The sequence below is a fragment of the Haemaphysalis longicornis genome, unplaced genomic scaffold (assembly GCF_048455015.1).
Source record: "Haemaphysalis longicornis isolate Haplotype H1 unplaced genomic scaffold, Haemaphysalis longicornis Haplotype H1 scaffold_1, whole genome shotgun sequence".
Classification (NCBI taxonomy): Eukaryota; Metazoa; Arthropoda; class Arachnida; order Ixodida; family Ixodidae; genus Haemaphysalis; species Haemaphysalis longicornis.
Window position 1 is genome coordinate 278,966,972 of NW_027526203.1, and position 26,394 is coordinate 278,993,365.

General features: G+C 47.4%; 1 protein-coding gene across 7 annotated transcripts in view; it reads left to right on the top strand.

Moving 5' to 3' along the window:
• The first annotated feature begins 11,076 nt into the window (after positions 1 to 11,076).
• LOC144146646 (uncharacterized) overlaps positions 11,077 to 26,394 on the top strand; it is a 62,305-nt gene continuing 46,987 nt past the window's right edge. For all 7 annotated transcript variants that reach the window (XR_013317687.1, XR_013317688.1, XR_013317690.1 and 4 more), the window contains exons 1-4: positions 11,077 to 11,499; positions 13,204 to 13,536; positions 17,161 to 17,624; positions 20,318 to 20,504. Coding sequence is in view for 4 of the 7 variants with exons in the window: in XM_077678588.1 (XP_077534714.1) it covers positions 11,107 to 11,499; positions 13,204 to 13,536; positions 17,161 to 17,624; positions 20,318 to 20,504 (1,377 nt within the window). In the remaining 3 variants the exon portion in view is untranslated. The remainder of the gene's footprint in view (positions 11,500 to 13,203; positions 13,537 to 17,160; positions 17,625 to 20,317; positions 20,505 to 26,394) is intronic.

Genomic DNA, 26,394 nt, shown 5'->3' on the forward strand with positions numbered 1-26,394 from the left:
GCATCAGATACTCCACATTTCCCCCAATTTTCTTGTGCATTTAGAATAAGTTAAGCTTGAACGTATATTCCGAGGCAGCATATAATGGCTTATTCATCATGGTCCCCATGTATGTACATGGTGTTTAATATTGGGTAAGGTTTTCAATATGATGTTAATTCGAATGCACCCCTTGACCCCTTGTGAATGCCTTCAGAGACATCATCAACTGCTGGAGTGTTGTAAGCTGGGCTAGTTGGTATTGTTCCCTGATGGCTAACAGAGAAAAAACTGGGCGAAGACACGAAAGGGGAGGACACGGACAAGCGCTGCTGTTACTCTCAAATTATTATGCACTGCTCTTAAAGCCTGCTCACAGAACATACCTTCCGGTAAAACAACGCATTGGTCCTCTTCATCCGACAAAAGCAATTTCAGGTCATTGTTCACCAAGTAATCCACCATACCGTTCAGTTGAAGCTTTTTTCGGGCCTAGCTGTAGACCGCACGACGGCAGGCATGCACTCCCCGATGCAGCGCTGCTTGTCACCCTCCGAAACATGACGAGTGATGTCACTGGCCAAACTAACGTTTTCCTCTTTCGACAAACGTGGCTCAAAGGCAAACTTTGGGCCTAACTGGAGAGCTTGGCGATGGGGCTCCGGAAGCTGCTCGTCACCCAACGCGACCATTTGTCCAATTGCGTTGGAGTGGATCTTTTCCTGGTAGGGAGGGTAGGCCGGGCGATGTTCCAAAGCGCTTCCGTTACTTGGTCAGCGGAAACTATAGATACATGAAAAGCGTACCAGATCAAGCAATTTTTTTCAATGCGATTTTCTTTTTTTGCCTCATTGGGCAAAAATACGTGTGTGTGCGCGCGTGCTTGTGTAGGAATTTGATGGTATCAAATCCGATGGCGGTCGGCAGGCTCTGCTACCCAGAGGAGTTGCCTGCCCGGCCAAGAGGGTGCCCGCTTGCCAGTAAACTACCTGTCTGCCTGCCTTTCTGCCAGACAGAATATCTGGAGAGGATGCGTGATTAAAGACGAGGAACGGCCCGTCACAGCCACGGGGCGAACGCACTGCCGCACCACAGCGACAATCGATGGTACCAAAAAACGATAGTAAACGGACGGGGCAATGGGTAGCCTGCAAGGGAGGTTCCCCCCATTGACAGAAGCTTCAGGTGAGGATGCGACAAGAGGGGAGGCAGAGGTGGCGTCGGTGGCACCGGAGCGATGCCCACTGGCCAGGAGGCTACATGCCTGCCTGCCAGAATACTGCGGCGAGGATGCATTATTTGGAGACGAGGTAGTCGGTGAGGGGAGTGGAACACAAGGCGGTACCACGGCGGTTCCGTAGAGTCATGTTCTAGAACGCAGCTCTTAAGCACCCGCTGCTCTCGTTTTGCGTAGTCCCGTAGGCCTCGTTGTAACCGAGACAACGAAGAGGTCTCCGAAGATAGAGCAAACAGGGAAGTGGAGGATGAAAGTATGTCAAAAGTGTAAGAGGGAGGGCAGTATGCCAAAGCCACGCGAGACATGCTCCCCGGCGAGACGCGCTTCGAGATAACGCCAGAGTACAGCGCGAGCCGTCGTGCGTTCGCTAGTGACGCAATCACTTCCTGAGACGCAGGAGCTATAGGGCTCCTGCGCTGCCCAAGGGGCGCTGCGCAACTGACTTCCGGGTAGTACTTCCGGGTAGTACGAAGCTGCCGGGGTCCCATAGAATCCCGTGTTGACAGAAGCAAAATGAGCTCGATGATCCCGATTGTTTTGCGACATGCATGGTCACCAGCCCATTCCCGACGCGTCCGATCTCCAACGGTGATCAACTTGGCATTAGGGAAAAAAGCTGAGTGGAGATCGCCGTCACCGAGACGGTGACGGCGATCTCCACTCACAGCTTCACCGATCGGTGGTCGTATGAAGTAAAAAGCTTCTCGTTCAAACTAATACACTTGGTGACAAGGACTTTTCAACAAACAGCCGATCAAAAAAAGAGTAACGCAATAGGCGATGATCGTGTGTAAAAGTCAGAGAGTCCGGCGGACCGCAGGCTCGACTGCTGCGGTGCGCCGCGCTTTCGCGTACCTGCGCACTATGCGTGCACGTTCATTAAACACGGCTGGTTTGTGTCGCCGTTACGAATACATGGTGCAGCGCTAATTTGCCGTTTTATTGCCCGGCTCAGTGACAAATGTTTTGTGATTTCCGAAGTAGTGGCCGTAAAACAAAGTGGTCCGGCAAACTGAGTGGCCGTGTGTTTCCTTGTTTGCTCTCACTTTATTTAATTACGTTTTTGCATCATATATTCCCAGTTTCGCACTTAATAGACTATAGTTCATACCACAAGCTAGGTGCAGCATTGTGGATGCTACATTGTTGTCAACAGCCCGTCCCCTCAGGGCGCCTAGCTCACCGCGAAAGAAGCGACAAAAGGCGCCGGGGCCTTGCGATCCCACTTGCCGAGAGGGGAGATGGGAATGTCCTTTCAGGACCCCCTTCACGGCTAGTTAGGCGCCCTCAGTGGGCGCACTCTTGACAACAATGCAGCCTCCACAGTGCTGCACCTAGCTTGTAATATGAACTATAGAGTAAGGGTCGGCAACGTTTTGAGCTGTAGTGCCGAGGTGCACGAAGTCGCCACGGCGGAGGGCTGGGCGGCAAATCGGGTGGGAGGGAGAAGGGAGCGTTGAAGGCAAATAGAAAATCAATTCAACGAATGGCCAATAATATTTGACAATAATCTGTCTAAGTGTGAAGACGGGGAACAACGCAACTGGAAGCGATCAATTCTCTGACCTTGTCTCGCTGTCTAACCCCATTTGAGGTCAAATCTGGCGTGTCGACGTTCAGATTGTTAGTGACAGGGGGAGGGGTGGGGTTTCTGACGACGTGCTGGGGGCCACATAATACAGCTGCGCCGGCCGCATTCGGCCCGCGGGCTGTAGGTTGCCGACCCCTGCAGTAGAAGATAACCAACACAGTCAGTGACGATCGTATGTAAATATTTGGGCCGCGCACCATATATGCGGCTGTGTTGTTATGTAAATATAGAAGTACACATCTCTGCAGGCAGCAATTTGGTGCTTGTTTTTTTTTTTTTTTTTTTCATTTAATCGCGCTTAATTGGTTTATTTGACGCAATTGCCTCACCTATTCGCTAGCATACATGTACCCTGCCGCTCGTAAATCGTGCGGTGTAATAAATATAGAAGTACACATCTCTGCAGGCAGCAATTTGGTGCTTGTTTTTTTTTTTTTTCATTTAATCGCGCTTAATTGGTTTATTTGACGCAATTGCCTCACCTATTCGCTAGCATACATGTACCCTGCCGCTCGTAAATCGTGCGGTGTAAAACGTTAAGCAAGAATCATTTAATTTGTGAAAATGCAAAACAAAATTCCCACTCGTTTTCAAGGCGGTGCCGAGCCAGCAGCGTCAGCTGAATCGGCTTCGCTTCTCGCGTCCGCTTGCATGCTCCCGCTGAAGCAACCTTTTGCAGTTACCTCAGGCTATAGGAGAGCAACGTTCGGCTTTCATGCTGCTAGTGAACTTTCCTTTGTCGACCGTACGCAAGAAGAAAGAACAATAATTATCGTCAGGAAGTTAGATCACCCGACCTGGCGATACTGTCCCACGTCGCGACGATCGCGACAGCTCGCTCAAGAGAAAGCCGATAAGTCGGCTTGTTTTAGTAGATATTATTTTGTTTAGTCACTGCAACTACTTTAAGGGCTATTTTATTCAATTTGCAGTCATTTAAACGCACCACAGCGCGATTAAATTAAGTACAACCAACTTTCGCTCTGTCTAGTAATTGAAAACACATGGAAGGGGTGAGTATCGTCTGTTTTTTTACTACCCAGAGGCGTCGGATGCAATCGGGGCGACCACCCGACCTGGCGATACTGTCCCACGTCGCGACGATCGCGACGGCTCGCTCAAAAGAAAGCCGATAAGTCGGCTTGTTTTAGTAGATATTAATTTGTTTAGTAACTGCAACTACTTCAAGGGCTATTTTATTCAATTTGCAGTCATTTAAACGCACCACAGCGCGATTAAATTAAGTACAACCAACTTTCGCTCTGGCTAGTAATTGAAAACACATGGAGGGGGTGAGGGTGGTCTGTTTTTTTACTACCCAGAAGCATCGGACACGATCGGGGTGCTGCATGTCGCCAAAACTCCAGCGCAGGAGCCCTATACGCCGTCGCCGAGAAGACGGTAGTTCGTGCTTCGCTCAACTTTCACATTAGGTAGTATCGTAATCGTTGGTCATTTTTTGTTTGTGAGACTGCGGGTTCATGAGCCAAGAATAAAATAAAATTGAATTATATATCTATACATAATATATAACTAAATATAATTATATAAACTAGCGTAAACTACCATAGTAAACATTTTGCAGTGGATTGTGCAGTTAAAGGAACTTCTCAAAACTTCCGATAAACGCTTTCACCCTTTCCCTCGCGTCTGGAAGCACTGCAAAAGCTCTAGCTATTGAAGCACGGAGCTGCACTGCTTGCTTCGTCATCGCAGCAGATACGCCTTCCGTTTCTGCATTGCTTTTGTGGCTTTCTTTTAACAGCGGAGCTGTTTAAGCTTGAGCGTGGTCTGGTGGCGTTAGCAAAAAAAATACAAAGAACAAAGCCTCCGCCGCATGTAAATGGTGCACCACCACAGAAAGGATGTTATAACAGTGAAGCCGGCTTCAAGAAAAAAAATACCAAGGACAAACCTGCACCGCACGTAAATGGTGCACCACCACAGAAAGGATGTTATAACTGTAAAGCCGGCTTCAAGAAAAAAATACCAAGAACAAAGCCTGCACCGCACGTAAATGGTGCACCACCACAGAAAGGATGTTATAACTGTAAAGCCGGCTTCAAGAAAAAAATACCAAGAACAAAGCCTGCACCGCACGTAAATGGTGCACCACCGCAGAAAGGATGTTATAACAGTGAAGCCGTCTTCAAGAAAAAAATACCAAGGACAAACCTGCACCGCACGTAAATGGTGCACCACCGCAGAAAGGATGTTATAACAGTGAAGCCGTCTTCAAGAAAAAAATACCAAGGACAAACCTGCACCGCACGTAAATGGTGCACCACCGCAGAAAGGATGTTATAACAGTGAAGCCGGCTTCAAGAAAAAAATACCAAGGACAAACCTGCACCGCACGTAAATGGTGCACCACCGCAGAAAGGATGTTATAACAGTGAATCCGTCTTCAAGAAAAAAATACCAAGGACAAACCTGCACCGCACGTAAATGGTGCACCACCACAGAAAGGATGTTATAACAGTGAAGCCGTCTTCAAGAAAAAAATACCAAGGACAAACCTGCACCGCACGTAAATGGTGCACCACCGCAGAAAGGATGTTATAACAGTGAAGCCGTCTTCAAGAAAAAAATACCAAGGACAAACCTGCACCGCACGTAAATGGTGCACCACCGCAAAAAGGATGTTATAACAGTGAAGCCGGCTTCAAGAAAAACATACCAAGGACAAACCTGCACCGCACGTAAATGGTGCACCACCGCAGAAAGGATGTTATAACAGTGAAGCCGGCTTCAAGAAAAAAATACCAAGGACAAACCTGCACCGCACGTAAATGGTGCACCACCGCAGAAAGGATGTTATAACAGTGAAGCCGTCTTCAAGAAAAAAATACCAAGGACAAACCTGCACCGCACGTAAATGGTGCACCACCGCAGAAAGGATGTTATAACAGTGAAGCCGGCTTCAAGAAAAAAATACCAAGGACAAACCTGCACCGCACGTAAATGGTGCACCACCGCAGAAAGGATGTTATAACAGTGAAGCCGGCTTCAAGAAAAAAATACCAAGGACAAACCTGCACCGCACGTAAATGGTGCACCACCGCAGAAAGGATGTTATAACAGTGAAGCCGGCTTCAAGAAAAAAATACCAAGGACAAACCTGCACCGCACGTAAATGGTGCACCACCGCAGAAAGGATGTTATAACAGTGAAGCCGGCTTCAAGAAAAAAATACCAAGGACAAACCTGCACCGCACGTAAATGGTGCACCACCGCAGAAAGGATGTTATAACTGTAAAGCCGGCTTTTGCGCCTGCTCGAGTATGAGCTCACAAGGGCCATATGCGTATGCGCACCTTTTACCATACCATTTTAAAGGTGATAGTCTTTATTGGGCTACTAAAACGCAAAAATAAATTGGCGCAGCTTGCACTAGTGGTGGTGCAAAGCGTAGCTGAGGGTGCAACAGAGTAGCTGAGGGTAGCCCTAGCTTCTTCCCCCCTGGGATCCGCTGTCAGTGTTGGGGACCGACCGGAACGGCCTTGTAAAATCCGGGTAAACTTGGCCTCACCCTTAAATACTTAGCCTAGCCTAGCAAGAACATCGCGAAACTTAAAAAAACGTAGCGAAGCCCAGCAAAACCAAGGAAAACTTAGCAAAATCGGAAGAAGCTAGGTTGACCCTCAGCTCCGCTGTTTCTCCAGCCTTGTGCCACTGGTGCAAGCTGCACCATTTGTAACAGCGGAGCGGTTGTTGCGGGCCGAATGCGTGCGGCGTCATCAAAAAACCCCGAGTCATAGTTACTCCAGCCGCTTACCGCGGACGTGAGCACGCGCTTTACGTGGAGCGCCCGGCGTCGTCCAGGCTTGCGCGTGGCGCCCGGAAAAAAATACCAAGAAAACAGTTCTCGAGCGTCCGCGCTTCACGGGGGGAGCTGCACAAGACAGCTCGCGATACAGACGCCCAGTTCGCGAAGCCGGTTGCCGCCAGTTCTAGCCCGTGCTGACGCGTTCCACTTTCGGAAAAATGGGAAACCGTGCGGACAAAATAATCCTGGACCGCCAGTCATGCATGAGGAAGACGACAATATAGATGGATATGACAATGACTACTACTACCACAGTGAAACGCGACGACGGAACATGTAAATAAACAATTTCAAACGTAATGCAATACGTGGCGGTGTGTCTTTCAGTGCCTGCGTAGAAAGAAACCATCCAGCTTATAGCTATGGTCCAAGCCTTGCGCGACTTATATAGTTCAAGCATCTGCAATTTTTTTTTTGAAGTGGCTATGGAATGCGTTCCCAGCTGCAGCTGGAGGAAAGCCGGCCAATAGCCGCTGCACCGCTGTAATGGCATAATTCCGGTGGTGGAAGAAGGGGAAGAGAGAAAAATCTTTTGAGCAAGTTTTCAATTTACCTGATGGGCATAGAGCAGGAATTTTCGGCTAAGGTGCTTTGCGACCCTCTAATATAATTATTTGATGTGTTGGTTCACTACGTTCTGTAAGCATTTAAGATTTCGAAAAAAGTTATTGAAAAAAGGGTTGCAGGGTCTGTATGAATCGCCCAAATTAGAACACTTGCACAAAACACCTACAATATGAATGTTTTTATACCGAAATTACAATGAAACGAAAACGCGGCACTAAAAAAAAACTTGAACACAAAAAACACTTTTGCTTTTTTTCTTCGAACCCGTCTGGACCGGTTCGAATCGGAAAGGAATGGTGCCCCGGAACCGAACCCGGAACTGAACCCGAAAAAATTCTGGTTCGACAGCCTGTTTACATCGACCTCCCCCCCCCCATCCTCCCCAAATTCCAATCCTTACTGATTCTTTCGAAGCCCTCCAAGCTATCAACAACCTGACATCCAGCAACCCACTTGCTAACAAAATACTTCAGCCGGAACAACACTGACGTTCGCATCGAGTGGTCTCCCGGCCATGAGGAGTCTTCACCGGGGAATCGGGCAGCCTCTTCATGCCCAAAGGTGCAAATCATTTAGGCAAAAAGCTGTCTATGAAACCTCACTCCACCCGGCTTCCTAGTCTCTCTTCCCGAATTTCCCCGATCTGCCGAAGTCTTCATCAGCATATACATTGCAAAAGCTAGCCCTGCCCCTGAAACGTGGAGAAGATGGTAACCCCTCTATCAACGTCTGCACTAAAGCTGATGTCCACCACCTCATCTGGTTTTGCCCCAAATTCATACGTTACCTCACACTTATGCATGGGTAAATTCGTAACCGTTCCTTTTGTGTGTTTGTCAACTTAAGCGCTCCATGTTTAAACATGACCCAGCGAAGATGTATAGACGGTTCACAGAGCGGCGCCCTGGGCGCGGTCATGCTGGATGGCATAACATCATTAACGCCTAACCCATTTTGCTAACGACGCACTTCGAGCGGATAGTGGGAGTCTACTTCGAAACCGAAACTGGAAAAGGCCAGTAGTGGCGAGTGCGGCGCTGGCGCCGCTGGCGCCATGTGGCTAAGGGGGCCTAACTGCTCGCTGTAAACGGTACCCTTTCACACATGGTTAGAGAATGTAGACGTACTTATTTTGCTAATCTTTGGTAATAACAGTGAATATGGCTTAGTCATTACTTACTGAAACTCGGAAGAACTAGAGTTTTATCCTAATTGATTGATTGATTGTGGGGTTTAACGCGCCGACGCAACGCAGGCGATGAGGCGCGCCGTAGTGGAGGGCTCCGGATTAATTTTGACCACCTGGGGATCTTTATCGTGCGCCGAAATCTCGTACACACGGGCGTTTTTGCTTTTCGCCTCCATCAGAAAAGCGGCCGCCGCGGCCGGGAATCGAACCCGCGACCTCGTGCTCAGCAGCGCAACGCCTTAGCCACTGAGCCACCGCGGCGGGTAGAGTTTTATCCTAACCCCACCCCGTATAAGCCCATGTATTTACAGAAAGCGGGAATGCTACAACCTTTGTAATTTCACTGTGTACTACCTAACTATCAAGAGTAAATGAACTTCGCCGTAATGAAGTCGTGTTAGAGGCCAATCGTTATTATAATTGCTTTGGGGAAAGTTTTGATAAAACAAGAGTTGGAGCCATTTTCTGCAGAGCATTCGCAATAAAGTCAGCTGTGCCGAAAGGCATTTCGCACACGCAGAACGGAAATTCACGCAACCCCATCCTGTGTCTGCCCTCTGGCCAGCTCCGACTCTGGGATTCAGAAGGAATTGATTCTTCGAACCGGGAAAGGAGCAGAAGAGCAGAGGAGCAGGAGCAGAAGAAGAGGAGCAGGAGCAGAGGTCCCTGGAAGGTGCCCCTAGGACAATCGCGACACCTCTTCTAATCAACCCCCGAGCTCCTTCCGTGAGGAAAACGAACATACCGGTCATAGGCCGTTTGAACCATGATACGGACCCTGGAATCTTCTTACTGTAACGAAGAATCGAGAGAGCCAAGGCTGTCTAGCAGCGCCTTCTTCCTCAGAGAGATGGCGAGGGTTTTCGCTGACGAACCAGGAAAATACGGAACCTTGGCCATACGTTGCTTCGAAAACAAAGCTCCACATATGGGAAAGCCATTACAGAAGTCGCTATCCGCGCTTCTATCAAAAGCGTCATCAAATATTCACCCCGATGGTAATCCTAAACGCCTTCAACGCCTCCCCCGACCTCCACTATTCCGCAGTGTTTCGACGACAGCGCAAAACGGTGAGGTAGTGACATTACAGTGTAACTATAGTTCAGCAATAGCGTAATTTTGTCCTGGTTTTGTTGTACGCGCCCTCCGAGCGCAAAGCAATGGAAACTGTAACTAACGATTTTCAGGCCGTTCTGTGTAATTAACTGCCGCGCGCTCAAGTACTTGAAGTGCCACTGCGAATCGATAAAGCAACAAAAAATGAACATAAAAATGTGCTGTCAGTAGTCTTTCATCCGTACTGGTTAGAAGCCTGGTTTAAAACCAGCACGCGCCTATACACTCATGTAGGTTATATGAAACTCAACCTTCATTTCTTGCGGCCCATAGTGCATGTCGGCATACTTTCATGCCATGACAACGTATGTGCTACAATACTTTCGAGCGTTCAGCAAGATTGCAAAAACCCTTTTACCTTGCACGCGATTGCCGGGAATCGTAATGCCTTCTGCCAAAGCCGACAGCCCCGAAGGCCTGGGAATTGGTTTTGGTCTTGCATTTTCGCTGTTGTCGGTTATTAGCAGCTGGCTGTTCCCTTTGTTCGAAGAATTGCTGGTTACAGGAGGTGACGCATAGCTCTGACTATTCGCGCACCGCACAGGACCGGCTTCGCAAAAAAATGGGGCGACGCCAGCAATGTTTCTTTCGAAGCGGTATCAAAAACTATTTTTTCAATCACGCCCTGAGGTAGTGTATACGATTTTAAGTCTCTTATTATGATAGAAAGTTACGCACAAACAAAATCTGGTGCGGAGAAGCATCAAAAGTAAGCCGAGCGCAAAGAAACAGCAAGGAGAGCAAGCCCGAGTGATGCATACGAAAAATGCGAGAATCCCTAAAAGCCTGCTAAGCCGACGTCATGAAGACGCGCTTCGCAGCGCCGCCCGTGGTCGCGCTCACCGCCAATGGCGGTACGCAGGCGGTACGCACACTTTAAAATTGGTTTCAAATATGTTCTAGGCTATATTTGTCACTGATATTTTGCAGATCATGTATGTGTGTTCACACCAATCTATCTCCCAAGTTATCTCACCTTCAAAAGTTTGCGTCAGTACTCCTTTAAAGGAGCCATGAAGAGAAAATACAACTTCGTTTAGTTTGAAAGAACTAGGATTCAGTATCTCACTCAGCTCCATTACAGCCACAAAATATGTTTTTTTAACGAAAAAAAAAACAAAAAGTATTTAAAAACTTTCAAATTTTGCGCCACAGTGACGTGTTATGAGCAAGAATGACGTCATACGGGCCAACAATAAAACATAATTTTCAGTGCGTTAACTGCCTTTTAGCATTCAAGTGATGCGGTCAAATGGAACTAGAGGCCCCATTACAGACGTCCAGTCATGTGTCGTCGCGACAGGTCAGTTAGGCGGCCGCTAATCGCACAAACAAGGTTCCGTGACGTCATAGAAAAGTTGCGGGAAATTGGCTAGGGGGTCGCGACTGCTTCACACGTTTTCTTTAATATCTCCGTTATTTGTTCGAAGATTGCAATGATATTGGTATCATTGTTATCGGGGCTAAGCAGTATTTGTAATAAAGCCAACTTGTATTTTGTCTTCATGGCTCCTTTAAAACTAACTTATAGGTAGTGCCCCCTACGAGGTGGTATTGCGAAGTTCACCATACTCTCAACACCCATTTGATTTCCGAATATGGCGGAGAGTTTGAGTTTAGACTTCGCTGCCATCAAACGCGATTTGCTACGGTCTCGCCACGAATGCTCGTTGCGTGGACTGCGTCAGAGCGCAAAATGGGCCGCCGAGCTCGCCTACGCGCTGAAAAATGTAGAAGCTAGCCCTCCCAGTCCTACCGAAAGCCGGGGCGATTCCTGCGACCTGGACGAAACATACTACCTCGCCAAGAGCTACCTGGACCTCCAAGAGTATGACAGGGTGGCTTATTTCACGAAAGACGCTGCAGGCACTTCACGGTTTCTGCACTATTACGCCCGGTATCTCTCCGATGAAAAGAAGCGCCTGGAGGACATGGTCGACCCCGTCACAGCTACTGACCGGGAAGCAAGCCAGGGACTCAAGGACTTGCAAGTTGGTCTGATCTTTTCAGTTTTAAGTTGCGCCTGTTCAGTGCATCTTAATGCTCGTTGCTTCGTACGTAGAAGTACGTAAACATATTTTGCTATGTCAGCAAACCGGTCGTTATGACCGCAGGTTGCGAGAAGGGTGGGGTATTTATCATGGATCGAAAATATTTCTATAGGGTCCCGTGAAGCTGACTGCTATGTAGCGCCCAAACAGGCCGTTTAAACATTTACTTAAGTCATCACAGCCTTACGTTCTGTTTGCATTTGCACCTGTGTTCTGGCAAAAAAAATGCAAACTGCTCTCACCGTAAATGGCCATTGAGCATTCGTTGAAGTTTTTTTTTTTAATTAAATCACCGTGGTTAGGTCTCAGGCACTTATCTATTAAAAAATAGTGAAGGGAAGGGGGGTGAGGGGAGCACTGCCTATCACAGTTGTCTTCGTCTCATTTCATTAGCTTGAAAAAAACTTAATGTTCCTTGCCTTCTCTCAGCCAGAGCCCCTCATTCTGGTGCGTTTTAATCTTACGCTGTGTCTAATGGTACAGCGGGCGTATCCCAAACCCAGAAGCTAATGGTACGGTGGACACACGCCATGCACGGTGTCCACCTCTCAACTTACGTTGAGAGCAGTCTGTGTGGATTCTTACCCAACCAACAAAACCGCTTCTCCTCACTGACTGGCCAGATTCACTGTCATGTCTGCTTCCCAATTAACGGTTAGAGCAGTCGGTCTTGATTTTTACGCAACCCCCTAACAATGCCTCCGCTCAGTGACTAGCCAGAGTCACTGTCATGCTCACTTCGCAACTCACGGTGGGAGCAGTATGTTTTCATTTTTACCCAAACGGCCGGACCGATTCCACTCGCTCACTATCTCTGGCAGAGTCAGTGTTAATGATTGATCACTATTACTAATTACAGATTACCAAACGCAACTCTAGCGATGACTGCATCAGCTTCAGTGAGCTAACAAAGTTTCGCTGAATGGGTAAAAATCAAGACATACTGCCTTCACCATGAATTGTGAAGCCATTTTGAGATAGAGCTACCAATGAATGCTAAACAAAAAAAATGTTGTAGTTTAGGGAATTGAACTTGGTGTTGTTGTTTGAGGGACCGTAACAACAAACATGCGTAATCACTACACCGAAAACGGTGATGGTATGGGTAGTTCGAGCAGAAGTATGTGTAGAATTCGGGTACATCCGATGTACCTTTAGCCTCTATGATCCAGGTAGTTCTGGCATACCGTTAGCTTCTGGGGTCGGAGTACATGCGACATACCTTAGACACAGGGTTAATCTGAAGCACGCAGCAGCAGAGTTTTAAACGCTCGCGCAGTTGTGTCTGCTTCACCTTGCGGTTGTGACACCAAAGAATGATTTTCTTCATTATGCATTTGATTGTGGTGGCGATCAGTTACAGCCAACTCCTTATAAGTGTGCCTTCATTAGTTAGTGTGAATTTTTTGAGAGATGAATCTCCTACACAATTGATTCATTCTTTTCTTTAAGAAAAGAGTAACGATTGATGCAAAGCAGGGATTCCAGTCCGATGTTCATGTTGAGCGAACTGGCTATTGCGTTAGGCCTTCTAACAGGAAAGCCACCTTCCACAGGACTGCTGATTTCATCGTGGTGGTGAGGCACCAGGTTCACACTTATGACCTCTGAGCCTAGCTGCTCCAAACCTCCTTTCCATCTCAGGTTGAACTCAAAGCCCTTCGTCCCAAGCTGGACGGCTTTGGCCTGTACATCTACGGTGTGGTTCTAAAGCGGCTGCAGCTTCGGCAGCAGGCCACGGACGTCTTTGTGGAAGCCACACACAAAGAACCGCTGCACTGGGGTGCCTGGGCGGAGCTGTCTTCGCTAATTGTGGACCGTGACCACTTGCTCAGCCTGGAGCTGCCAGACCACTGGATCAAACATTTCTTCCTCGGACACACGTACCTCGAACTGCAGCTCAACGATGAAGTGCTCAAGACCTATGGGCAGCTACAGAAGGGCCCTTTCCAGAACAGCACCTACGTCATGGCACAGGTCAGTGCCACTGTGTGGGAGTCTTTGCTTGCTTGCCTCGCTGAAAACTACCTTCCTTCGGCTGTTTTTGCTCTTAATGCCTGTTGAGTATGGCCGAATGTGTAGGAAAACACGCACGCATGTCAGGTGCTAGGGAGAAACTCCTCTTAGTGTGGTTGAAAGTATATGCCTTGAGCTTTGCGATAGCTGCGCCACCTGCCGCCGCTTCTCCACGGCATTTACAGAGTGAGTGCTGTGTGGCTGATAAGAGGCTCATGCAGTATTTTGGTTTTCTTTTGCTTCTTTTTTTGCCTTTTTGCACGCTAAACAACTTGTTATGTGCATGTCTGTAAGCAAATAGTATGTTTAGGGCACTTCAAAAAATAACTGCGGCTTGGTAGACTGCTCGAACGCCAACAAAGGCTATCCAAGGACGCAGTTCTGCGCACTTCCTGACCGCTTTTACGGGCTTCAGCGACGGCAGCAGCATGTCACCACTGTCACCTCCGAACACGTCAGGCACAAGTGAATTCTATTGTTGCCTCGTTAGGCCTGATACTGGCACAATGAAAGGTTGGTTTCCTCTTGCAGTGCGGACAACAAATGCGGCTGCATTTCAAATATATACGTTTATAAAAATATGTTTCAGGGATGTGATTACCCATTACCTGACAACCACTTGTACCTTTAATAGGAATATCAGCCTCACAAAAATGTTAAGCGTAGTCCAAGGCTCTGCGTCATTAAATATTTGCACGCTTACACCTTTTTAGAAGAGCCAAAAAAAGTTAATGAAATGACGGAATATTAAATGGTCTGCACGTGCCAATCATTGCAATGATTGATGAGCCAATCATTGCAAGCAGCGTTGTATCAAAATTGGCATGCGGTGGCTACAACGTGGGGGAAAGGTCAGCAGGATGACGCCACTCTCTTTGGCCTTGTTGATGGTGCTTATGCTGACGTGGCTTTCACGATTTTCAAGAATTGGAAGAATGGGTTCTTCCTTCGAGCACTTTGTATGCTTCACAATGTGCTGTAATGCCAGCAAAAACAGTTCGCTGGACATCCACCCCGACCTGTTGGCCAAACCAAGACTTCCGGCTTGGGCGCCCTCCAGAAAAAAATCCTTGAATCTCACACGTTGAAAAATAAACACTGATGGCAGACCGTTGCCTATAGCATTGACGCTGCACAGAACGGTCACCAATTCACTGCGATCTGCTGAGGTCATGTGACCAATTTGCTTCTGACCGCGTGCTGCTACAATCTTGGGTGGATTATGAGCAGTTGTGAAGCCTGTTTCATCGCAATTGTAGATGTGGTCTGGAGTGAGCTTGTGTCTATCTGTCTGTCGAGTCTGTCTGGAGTGAGCTTGTGAGCTTTTAGGTTTGAGGGGAAGCATTGACGTTGTTTTTGTTGAAGCTTGTTGCCCAACTAAGACTGGTCGCTTCCAGCAATCGAAGCGAAAGCTCAGGATGGCGGTCCATGAAGCTAAAAAACCAGTCTCTTCCAGCTACCTTGTTGAGCTCCCATGACGCCAGGCACTTCCGGTTTAATAACGCTGTTGCAAACTGGTATGCCAGTGAACGAACCTGTATTCATGTGAGGCCATAGCGCATCTTGCTGGCCTTCATCAAATATTCTTTCAAGAGTACTTCACCCTCTCCTGTGAAGACCATACTGCAGACCAAATTGGACTTGAACAAGATGCTGCCTCTGTGATTGCATTCCTTGTACTTCTGCACTGTTCGGCCAAGCGATGATTTTGATATTTTAAGAGCTTGTACTACGTCTCTTATGCGTCCACACAAAGTGCGCTTAAGTTCGTTCCATACATTTTACAGCACTCCTACTGCTACGTATGTGTGCTTATTCCGGGCTACTCACAAATGCGCAGAGGACTCAAAACTTTGAAAGTGTTGCAACATTGGCTTTTGTGAAGCCCTGCTTGTTCAGTGTAACTGGCCTGTCTGTTCTTTAACCCAATTTTTATGGAAGCAAGAATTTATACAGTTTAATTATAAAACAAATATGTCTGCTTTTGGAGCTAATGCAGCCCAACAATGAAGCTGATTCGCTTGGCACAGCACCAGACTTATTCTAGAGAGGAATGGGACAGTGTCCCATTCCCCCCTCAACTCTAATGTCCCATTCCTCCCAAAATACGTTACACATTGACAAAAACATTCATTGGCAAAAATTCTCTTGTTAGGGCTTAACTTTTCACTGCATGAAGTACGACACTGATATGTGTCTCCGGACACAAAATGGTATTAGCGTTGGCAGGGTAGTTTAAATCTGAGATAGGTGCAATTGAGACGGCAGAAACTTACTTTTGACTCGTGAAATCAGCGATTTCTAGTCAGAGAAGGATCCATTCACCAAAGACGTCCACCATTACAGCCAAGCTACCGGCATGCTAGCGACATCTTGAACTGACGGACGAGTTCAAACTGAGTCAGTTCAAACAAGTTCGAACTGACGGCTGGCGAAATAAACAAGCTGTCCCATCCCTCCAACTGTCCCAAACCTCCCGACTCTCCCTTATGTGTGATTTGTTATGCTGTGGTACACTGCGAAACATTTTTACTGGTGCACCTTGATTGCCCTGGAATTTTGAAGTTTGAATGTTTCACAAAGAGGGCATTTAATATTTTGTGATCCAAGTGAGCCCTACAGCCCAGTGCCGACATTGCAAAGTTTAACTGCTGCAAACATGCCCAAAGCCACGAATTCATGAATAGCTTGAGCCATGAATTTGAAGGGTTTTACAGTAAATGACACAGTGGAATTTTTCTAATTCTAGACGTGTGCGCTTGGAAATGTGCACCTAGAGGAAGATTCAAATTGACCACTTGGGAAACTGTAGGGGGGTGGAGTACCTTGAACATGGGTATGGCACGCGCTGTATGGTTGCGCTAGTTTCATAGGCCTATGGGAGGGGGTAATTGTTCCCCTACTCTACGCAGAAAGCATTAAGTTAGGAAATTTACGGCACTGACTTTTTGTTTTCAGCATCCATCTGTGAGCATAACCTGTGGGCAAAAGCAGGCAGGCCTTGGTTACTTCTCATATTTTTCCTAAAAAAAATAATTGAATTTAAAAGACTGATATTTAAATGTTCATGTGTGTGAGCATGCGGTAAAGGTATTTGGGCTATGCTGCCTGAACATAAATGCAGATGAGGTGGCCCAGCAATGCTGTTGGCATAAACCGGCGGTTTCATCCTTCAAATCACTGCACATATGTGAGGTCCAGGGACATGATGCTCGAGATGTGTGACATTTTCCACATGCAACATCTTGGGGGGGCAAAGTAATCACAAACAGGGACGAAAGATGACACGGTGCTACTCATATCCTTAGCACAATATTGTCCGTTCCTTCTTTTGTCCCTGTTTTAGAGCACTTTGTCCACTAAGATGAATACGTACCAACTAGCCCAATTGTTTTTTATGCTCCACGTGTGACACTCATTATGCGCAACACTCTACATATGTGTCTCTTCGCGTGTCGCGCTTCATGCATGGCATTCCATGCATCTGACACTCTACGCCTGCAACACTACACATGTGTGTGTAATACTTTACACACGTCGCAGTCCATGCATGTGTTGTGCTCCTCCCTCTCTGGCAACATGCAGGTGGCCATTGCCTATCACAATATGCGGGTGGTTGACGAGGCCATTGAGGGCTTCCGGAAGCTCCAGAAGGCGGACCCCTACCGGCTGGACAACATGGACATCTACTCCAACCTGCTGTACGTCAAGGAGCTGCGCATCGAGCTGAGCCACCTGGCCCACAGCGTGTGCGCCATCGACAAGTACCGGCCCGAGACGTGCTGCGTCGTGGGCAACTTTTACTCGCTCCGCTCGCAGCACGAGAAGGCGGTGCTCTATTTCAACCGGGCGCTAAAGCTCAACCCAAACTACTTCGCCGCCTGGACCCTGATGGGCCATGAGTACATGGAGATGAAGAACACCAATGCAGCCATCCAGTCCTACCGGCAGGCCATCGAGGTGAACCACCGCGACTACCGGGCCTGGTATGGCCTCGGGCAGACCTACGAAATACTCAAGATGCCCAACTACTGCCTCTACTATTACCGGTTGGTTGGCTCGCCACTACTTCCCTTTGCTTCTGCATGTGGTGTGTGCTTAAGCATTGGGATTACACATATGCAAGGAAAGCTGAATGCCTCTCACTGGTGGGTATCCAGCCTGGGAAGTCCATAGGTCGCAGTCCTACCAGTGGGGCTATGCAAGGTCAGATCAATTGATCATTGCCTCTAGTGACACATGAAGACATCCCTTGGAAAAGAGTGACTGATAGGACTGATAAAGTCTTTTAAGCCATTTTGTGTTGCATTAACATTTCGGGCTTTTTGAAGTTCACATAACTTGTCGTGGCAAGCCAACAGCTTGATGTGCAAAGTAATCAAAGAGCATTGAGCCTTGAGCATTGAAAGAGATCTAAACAGAAGCTTACATTTAAAGTTCAAACTTTCTATATTGCTGCATTTTTCTGTGACCCGCGGCGATGGCATAATGGCTAAGGCGTTGCACTGCCGAGTCCAAGGATTCGGGTTTGATTTCAGCCACTGTGGCTGCTTTTCAGATGCTGGCAAAAAGCAAAAACAACCATGTATTCACATTTCGGCCTGTTAAAGATTGCAAGGTGGTCAAGGTAAATCTGTAGCCCTCTACCATGGTGCACCTTATAGCTTAGGTCCAGCTTCTAAACACTAAACACCATAATTTACCCAATTCTTTATGTGGATTGCTGCAAATTATTACACTTTACGAAAGCGAGAAAATGTTGTGAATTAACCCTTGCTCAGAGGGCTTTCTTGCATATTGGTTTTACAGAAAAATTACATGTTTTTCATGTGATCAAAATGGTGGACTTGTTCAGTTTGAGCTAGATGTATGGCTCATTTGTAACAAAAATGTTGAGGACGTAAGCTGGCGTGACAACCTTCCAACCATACCATTGGACCAAACGGCAGAAACGTTGGAAAGTGATAGTTTTGATGGCCTTAATAAAGAAGGTATGTTCAGTAAGTAGCCATTATGATATTGCCGCATACTTTCGGAGATGTCGCTAAGTGGGCCGCGTTGCACGCGCAAGAACCGGCTGCAACCGGCAGCGCAAACTCGGCACCGGGAGCGCGAGCTTGTCTGTGTTCGCCAACGGAGGCGCGAGCGCACGTGCACTGCGAGGGGGAAATCACGCAAGAGATCACGCCACGAACGCAGGCAGTCGTTCTCGGAGATCGAACGAGACGCAAGGACCTTTGCTCGTTTCCTCTCTTCTTGTTCGGTTCGGGCACATCATCATCATCACCAGCCTATGTACGCCCACTGCAGGGCAAAGGCCTCTCTCATTTTTCTCCAATTACCTCGGTCCTGTGCCAACTGGGACCAATTTATCCCCGCAAACTTCTTGATCTCATCTGCCCATCTAACTTTCTGCCGCCCCCTGCAACGCTTGCCTTCAGATAGGTGGCGAGGCAGTGGAAGTGGTAAGCGGATATATCTACTTAGGCCAGGTTGTGACCCCAGATCCCAACCATGAGGCAGAGATAATTAGAAGGATCAGAATGGGGTGGGGTGCATATGGCAGACATTCTCAGATAATGAATAGCAGCCTACCATTGTTGCTGAAGAAGAAAGTGTATGACAGCTGCATCTTACCGGTACTCACCTATGGGGCAGAAACCTGGAGGCTCACTAAGAGGGTTCAACTTAAATTGAGAACGACTCAGCGGGCAATGGAGCGGAAAATGATAGGTGTAACATTAAGGGACAAGAAGAGAGCGGAGTGGGTCAGGGAGCAAACTGGTGTTAAAGACATATTAGTAGAAATTAAGAAGAAGAAATGGACGTGGGCAGGGCATGTAATGCGAAGGCAAGATAACCGCTGGTCATTAAGAGTAACAGAGTGGATCCCTAGAGAAGGCAAGCGTTGCAGGGTTCGGGCACAAGTTCGCCCTAAATAAAAGTTCTTTCTTTACCGTTGTGTCCTATCCTACGTGACAATATCATAATTAGAGCACGTGGTAATAACAAAGATGCCAAGGTAGGTGGCCATATTTCAAGACAGTTCCATTGTGCGGAATTCGTGTGGAAGCCTCCTTCACCCCCAACCCCACTAAAAACCTCTAGCGGAGGGTGAGAGTGGCGCTGTAAACAGCTCCATGCCGTTGTCTGCCGGCCAAGAGCAAGACAGGCACTGTTGTCAACTGTGCGTTATGCTTTAGATGGCTTTGGGCCTTCTGACACAAGACCACCTTCTACAGGACTGCTGACTTATGATTTTGAATGTGCAGTTAGTCATATTGAGTGAGGGGACACCTGTGTATTTTGCCAGACAGGTCTTGGTAAAAATAGTATGCCAATTCGGAGGGGCAGTATACTGAGGCCATTTGGTGTATGGGAAAAACACACGCACAGAGCAGGATGAATGAGAGGACACAAGCACTAGCTGTGACTTTCAAACAAGATTTACTTGCGGTTTAGGTACGTTCTTTTGTACACAAAGGAAGCTGCACAACGACAAACAAGCGAAAGGGAGGGCGTAGCCTTACCAACCTGCTCAGCTCAGTCTCTTCCGGCTTATGAAATGCGATTTGATTTCCACGATTGCACGTTTCTGATATCCTGGAGCACATCTTGGGTGGTGAGCACCAAGTGAAGATTTATTTGCACCAATTTCAGCATTAACCTTTGTTGTAATAAACAGTGAATCCACTGTTGCTTCATAGTAGTACAGCGATTGAACTGCTCGCACCATTGGCAGGAAGGCCCAGGAGCTTCGCCCCAATGACTCGCGGATGATGGTCGCGCTCGGTGAGGCGTACGAGAAGCTGGACAAGCAGCAGGAGGCCAAGAAGTGCTTCTGGCGCGCCCACGCCCTGGGCGACTTCGAGGGCCTCGCCATCTCCCGGCTGGCACGCGTCTACGAGCGCCTCGGCGAGCACAAGCAGGTGGGCAGCAGGGTCTGGTGGTCACGCAAGCTGTAGGCTGCAGTTGTGTGCGGAAACCTCTCTAGAACTAACATCATGGACCAAGGCTGCACAGCATGCGGCCAAGTTGGGACGTGTTGGTGTCCGAAAAACTGAAGCGGGAGAGCTTTGCACCTGCAACAAAAATAGTTTTTTTTTTTTTCTTATTTTAAAGGTTGCTTATTTCATAATATAGCCAAGTTGTTTATTCCACAGAAAAGGCAAATTATAGTGTGAATGCAATAAGGGGTAAAAAAAACCTGCTCAACCAAGCATGGCTGCTAGATCCAGGTTCTTAATCTTTAAAGGGGCCATGCAGACATAATATTGGTTTGTTTTATTCGAAAGATTTAGTGTTTTATAGTGCCCTAAGTGCTTGTTTGGCAGCAAACGATGCTTTATTCACTGAGAAACTGAATATTTTCAGTCAAAATTTCAATTCTCCCGCTAAATCGTGTGTTTTCGTGACGTCGACAGTAACGCATTAAAAGCAGGGCTTTAAAACTAAATATAGCCTGCTGACCAGTGTTTTTACCATCTCACAGGCGCCCGTTTTATTATCCTGTTTATCGGCCCACTTTCATAGATAGCGCTCCAATACTGCTGAAGTGCCAGTGTTTGGTTATCTTGTTCATTGCCCACTTTCATAGATGGCGCCCCAATACTGTGTAAAGTGCCAGTGTTCGCACTTCACACGTGTTGCTATGACTCCACAAACATGGTCACGTAAGCGACCGTGCCACTTGTGTCAGTTGGTCAGTGTTGTTTCAGATAAGTCCAGTGCGTCTGACGGCTGTGTTAGCGGTGTCAGCCGGCAAAGCGCTGCACTAACTGCTTCGGTGTTTACATGTTCGTTTGTAACATTTAAATGCCACTCACATTTCTTAAAGGGGCCATGCAGACAAAACAGCTTGCCAAATAGCTCGTTTGGCAAGCTTATACGCCCTGCCTAATTTGCGTTTGCTTTTGCCGGCCTCAGTCAATTGCACAGCAGGGCTTATGACATCGTAAGTTCTGTTGCAGGAAATGAGCTAATAGGTCGTATGTCCATTCCCTTTTTTCCTAATTATGTAGCTTATTTGAGCGAAGTTTACGTTAAAAGTGGTGTCAGTGTGATACTAACGAGGCAATCTTTCGATGAACCAAACGTGTTTGGTCTGCATGGCCCCCTTAAGAAATGCGAGTGGCATTTAAATAATGTTTTGTTGACTTCAAATGTTCAATCCGGTTGCTTGTTTTTGTCTGCGATGTAGCTAGAGCAAACAACATGAGGTCAGTTCCAAAAGGAAGGAAAGACTGTGACAAAAAAAAAAAAAGCAATAGTGGAGCATAGTGTAAAGCACACTTTCGACAAAAAAAAAAAAGAGATGCTGGCCAGTTGCCAAAACACACTTTGGCCAAAAACCAAGGTTGCCTAAGGCACCAAAGCACACTAAATTTGATTCCAACGCACATTTAGGCATCAAATTGAAAGTGATATTTAACGGTGCAGTGTATCCAAAATTGCTTCATTCCAGAGTGGAAAGCTGTAGGCATGCTGGCCAATCCTTCACAGCCTTTTCCTTTTCACCATTTCATTGGGCTGAAGGAAGGCATTCTCACCTTACTCTGCAAAGAAGGGCTGAACCACAGCTTAATGATATAAGCAGGAATCACAGTGTCTTCAATTTTTGCTACAATTAAGTACTTTAAGCACTCACCAGAAACCTACTGTTACGAAAAAACAAATGAAAGGAACAAATTTTCACAGTGCAGATTTAAAGGTGCAAGATGCAACTTTGCTGCAGTCGAAGGATTGGGTGGTCCAAACCTCATCAAGGAATTTGCGTTAAGAAAATTTTCCTGTGAGCTAGTTATGTTGGGGAGCAGACAGAAATGGGCAGTTTGTGTGTGGTCTCCATGTTGAGGAATGCTGTCAAGCTTAGGTTTACATTTCACCAGAAAAACTGGACATCTAGAGCTCATCTGAACTCTCAATGTTTCACTGAGGAAACGGATGGCACAAGTTCCTCATACATGTTTTGATTTTCACTGCGCATGGCCAGGGTAGAGTGGTGGTGGTAGAATGCATTTATTCTGGGATCAGACACCGTGACGTGCACTGGCGCGTTTTAGTGTCAGGTGGTGTGTGGGGAAGATGAGCTGGGAAGGTAAAGTGGAAAAGAAATTACGTAATCATGGGGGTCACAAAGAGTTATGAAGCACAACGACTTAAGAAAGATTTTCAGGGTAGGGGATAGGCGCCGCTCGCAACCTGGGCTGCTTGCTCTTCGCAGTACCCAACCTGCAAATCTGAGTGGAGGATAGAGGCTGGCCTTGTCAAAAGTCTCTTTTCTGTATTCAGCTAATCTAGGGAAGTCCCATATGGTGTATACTGTCAATATTAACACAAGAATGTCCACAATCCGGGTCGTCTAGCGTACTGAAACTTCCCCGCAGGGGGCATCTGCTAAAGCAGATGTTTGCGTGTACTGTGCGACACTACGGATTTTGAGAACCCACGTTTATCCGTGCGTGGCAGCGCCGTGACCGGGGAAAAGAGGGTCCTGGTGGTTGAGCCGACGCCGAGTGCTTGGACCTTTAAATCCCCTTGGGGAAGGCAACACACCACTTTGGCCTCCGCTTCTCGTAGACGGCACCTCCGGCCTGACCCGCCCGGGGGGAATCGGCAGTCGCCTCTTCCTGTCCTCCCCTTCATCTTTCACTTTCCTATCTTCTTTCTAACAACTTTCCTGTCTCCTCGTTCCTTCTTCAGTTTCCCTTTTTCGTGGCGGCTAGGGTTAACCTTGTGTGGCGAATGGCCCTGCGTTCAGCCATATTTGGTTATACAGTCTAATCCCACTACAACGAAGTCCGCTTCAACGAAATATTTCCAATTCCCCGTCAGCTAGCCATAGAAGTCAGTGCATCAAAGTCCTCGCCACAACGAACCATTTGTCGGCTTGCTTTCACTTCAACGAAATTTTCGATGATTTGGGCTGGGTTTGAACAATTATTTTACAATAAAATAAGCATAGCGCCAGCTATCTGTAACATTTTATACATTCAGGATGCTTAGTTTCACGGAAAGCAGGTGGGGTGCGACCACACTGCCACCCAAAACAAAAAAAAACTATGAGTGTGGACGCCATTGTTTGATGGTTATAACGATGTGGCGGGCCGTCTTTACATGAGGCGCAAGCCAGGTTCGCCAAGCCGGAACTATAGCCAAATCCAATCTGTATCCAGTTGAAATCGCACGAATGGGCTCTGCTGCTGGCGCAGCGCCGTCATGTATGTGTTGTAAGCAGCTGTCCTTGCAGTTTTCCTTCTACAATTATTCAAAGTCAAAAGCAGAAATAATGTTTCCGTGTTTAGTCTTCAACCCCCGTCACCCTATCTTAGTCACGAGCACGCACGCGCGGCTTGCCTGCCAAGGTCAGTTGCTGCCGTGCCTACTCAGAGGGATAAGATAACGGCGCTTTCCTGCCACAAGCGAGAAGGGGGCTTCCAACCGCCTAGCAGCTATCTGCAAGTAATCAGCTCGGTGGAAACGCCTTGTTCAGCAATACGCTTTGCGCCTGCATGTCTTCATTTCTTCACCTCTTCCCTTCTCCTCAGTATCGCGCTTTTTGCGTGCTGCTAAAAAAACAGTTAACCATTGGTATGTTCGTTATCTGAATAAACATGACGTTACTGCGTGTCACTCCTTTTTCTAAACATTGTATTATGCTGCCAATGATGCAGAAATATCCGGGGCTATTTTTCTTGCCCTTCCGTGCTGTGCTGGGGCAGATTTCGCCTCAATTTTCGCTTCAACGAAATTTGTTGCACGTCCCGTCAATTTCGTTGTAGCGGGATTCGACTGTAGTCGCGGTGTACAGTTGGCGTAGGCAGGACTTGCTCGCGAGTTCCTGTCCCGTCCCCTTGTTGGGCTCCATGGTGGGCGGCTGGCACCATGGCCGAATATAATTTTCATTTTATGGCTTCTTTTTTTCGCGCAACTGATCCCTCTCGTAAAAGAGGGGGCACCGACGCAACTGCTAAGTTTTTCACGAAGAACGTTACCAACTTCCCACGCTTCCACGTAACACAGCAACTGACGAAGAGAAAACTGCCCGACTTGTCTCGCCATTTCTCGTCGCAAAGGCCCTAACTGCCACCATTGGGGAAGGCTATAAGATCAAGAAGCTGTCAAACGGAGACCTTCTACTCGAAGTACTTTACTAACATCAGCTCGACAAGCTCTCAGCGTTAACATCTTTTGGAGAAATCTCTGTAACTGTCAGTGAGCACCGATCACTAAATACAGTTCGCGGAGTCATCTCAGATGACGACCTAAAGTATGTGTCCGAGGAGGAGCTTCTAGAAGGTCTGAAGGAACAAAATGTCACAAATGTATACCGTATCAAAATCAAAAGAGAAAACAAAGAAATTCAGACAAGGCACATCGTCCTCACCTTTGCATCAAGCATCCTTCCAGAATCTGTGGAGGTAGGCTATACCAAGATGAAACTTCGACCCTACATACCCAACCCATGCCGATGCTACAAATGCCAACGCTACGGCCACGGCTCACTGAGCTGCCGGGGCTGACAGACATGCGCGAAATGTGCCTCCCATGAACATCCTCCTGAAAACTGTGAAGCCCAAACATACCTTTGTGTGAACTGTGAGGGCAACCACGCAGCGTACTCACATGTTTGCCCAGCATGGAAAAAAGAAAAAGAGATACTAATACCACTCAAAGTAACAGAGAACCTGACATTTCGCGAAGCACGGAGGCGACTCTCACCGGCGCATACGCGATCCTACTCCGTTGTGGTGTAACAGGGCGCAGCATCACAACGGTTTTCGGCGCCTGCTCAAGCCACACAGAGTGAGGTTCCAGCAAGGCCCCCCGCGCCCCTGGTGGAAGCAGCTAGCGCTGCGCCACCACCTCTAAAGCGGGCTGCCCGGACCCCTGGTTCGGCAGTCTCCAAGGCCTCACCCCACACGGTGAGGTCAAACAGTTCAACACACGTGCGTCCTGCATGAACCTCCAGCGTCTCTGAAGAGATGATGGACACAACTGAAGGAGGTTCTGCGCCCTCTATGTCGGATGGGCGGCGGAACTCCCTAGATAACACAAAGAAAAACAAGCCCCGAATCACAGGACCGAAAACCTAGTTTTCAGTCCATCAAAAAACCAACATGGCATTCATTGTCCACTGGAATTGCAGAGCACTTTTAAATAATTTAAATGACGTCAAAGACATCTTTGCCACACACTCACCTGTGGCCGTTTGTGTTCAGGAAACAAACTTGGGCCCCAAGCACAAAACCATACTCAAAAGATACCAGGTCTTCCGCTGCGACCGAGAGCAGGCGTGCAGGCTGTCTGGGGGTGTTGCAATAATTGCCCAAAGTTGTATCACAGCACGAGAACGCATACTGAAAACTAAGTTAGAAGCAGTGGCTGCCACATTTTTAGCGTTCAAAACAATTACAGTGTGCTGTGTGTATTTCGAACCAACCCTCACAATAACATTGCAAGATTTAGAAGGCTTACTAAACCAATTGCCAGAGCCGTTTTTATTAGTTGGCGATTTTAATGTCCACTCTTCTTTTTGAGGAAGTGAAAAAACTGATACAAGAGGCCAGATTTTAGAGGATTTTATTTTGTCCAATAACGTATGTCTTCTGAACACTGGCCAACCTACATACTGCTCTCCGAGCTCAGGAAAGATGAGCTGCATAGATTTGTCGTTTAGTTCACCCTCTGTTTTTAGCGATTTTAAGTGGGATATCATTGACAATCCATATGGGTGCGATCATCTACCTGTACTCATCAGCATCATATCATCACCAACAACTATCCCAACGAAACCACGCCAGTGGAAACTTCAGTCTG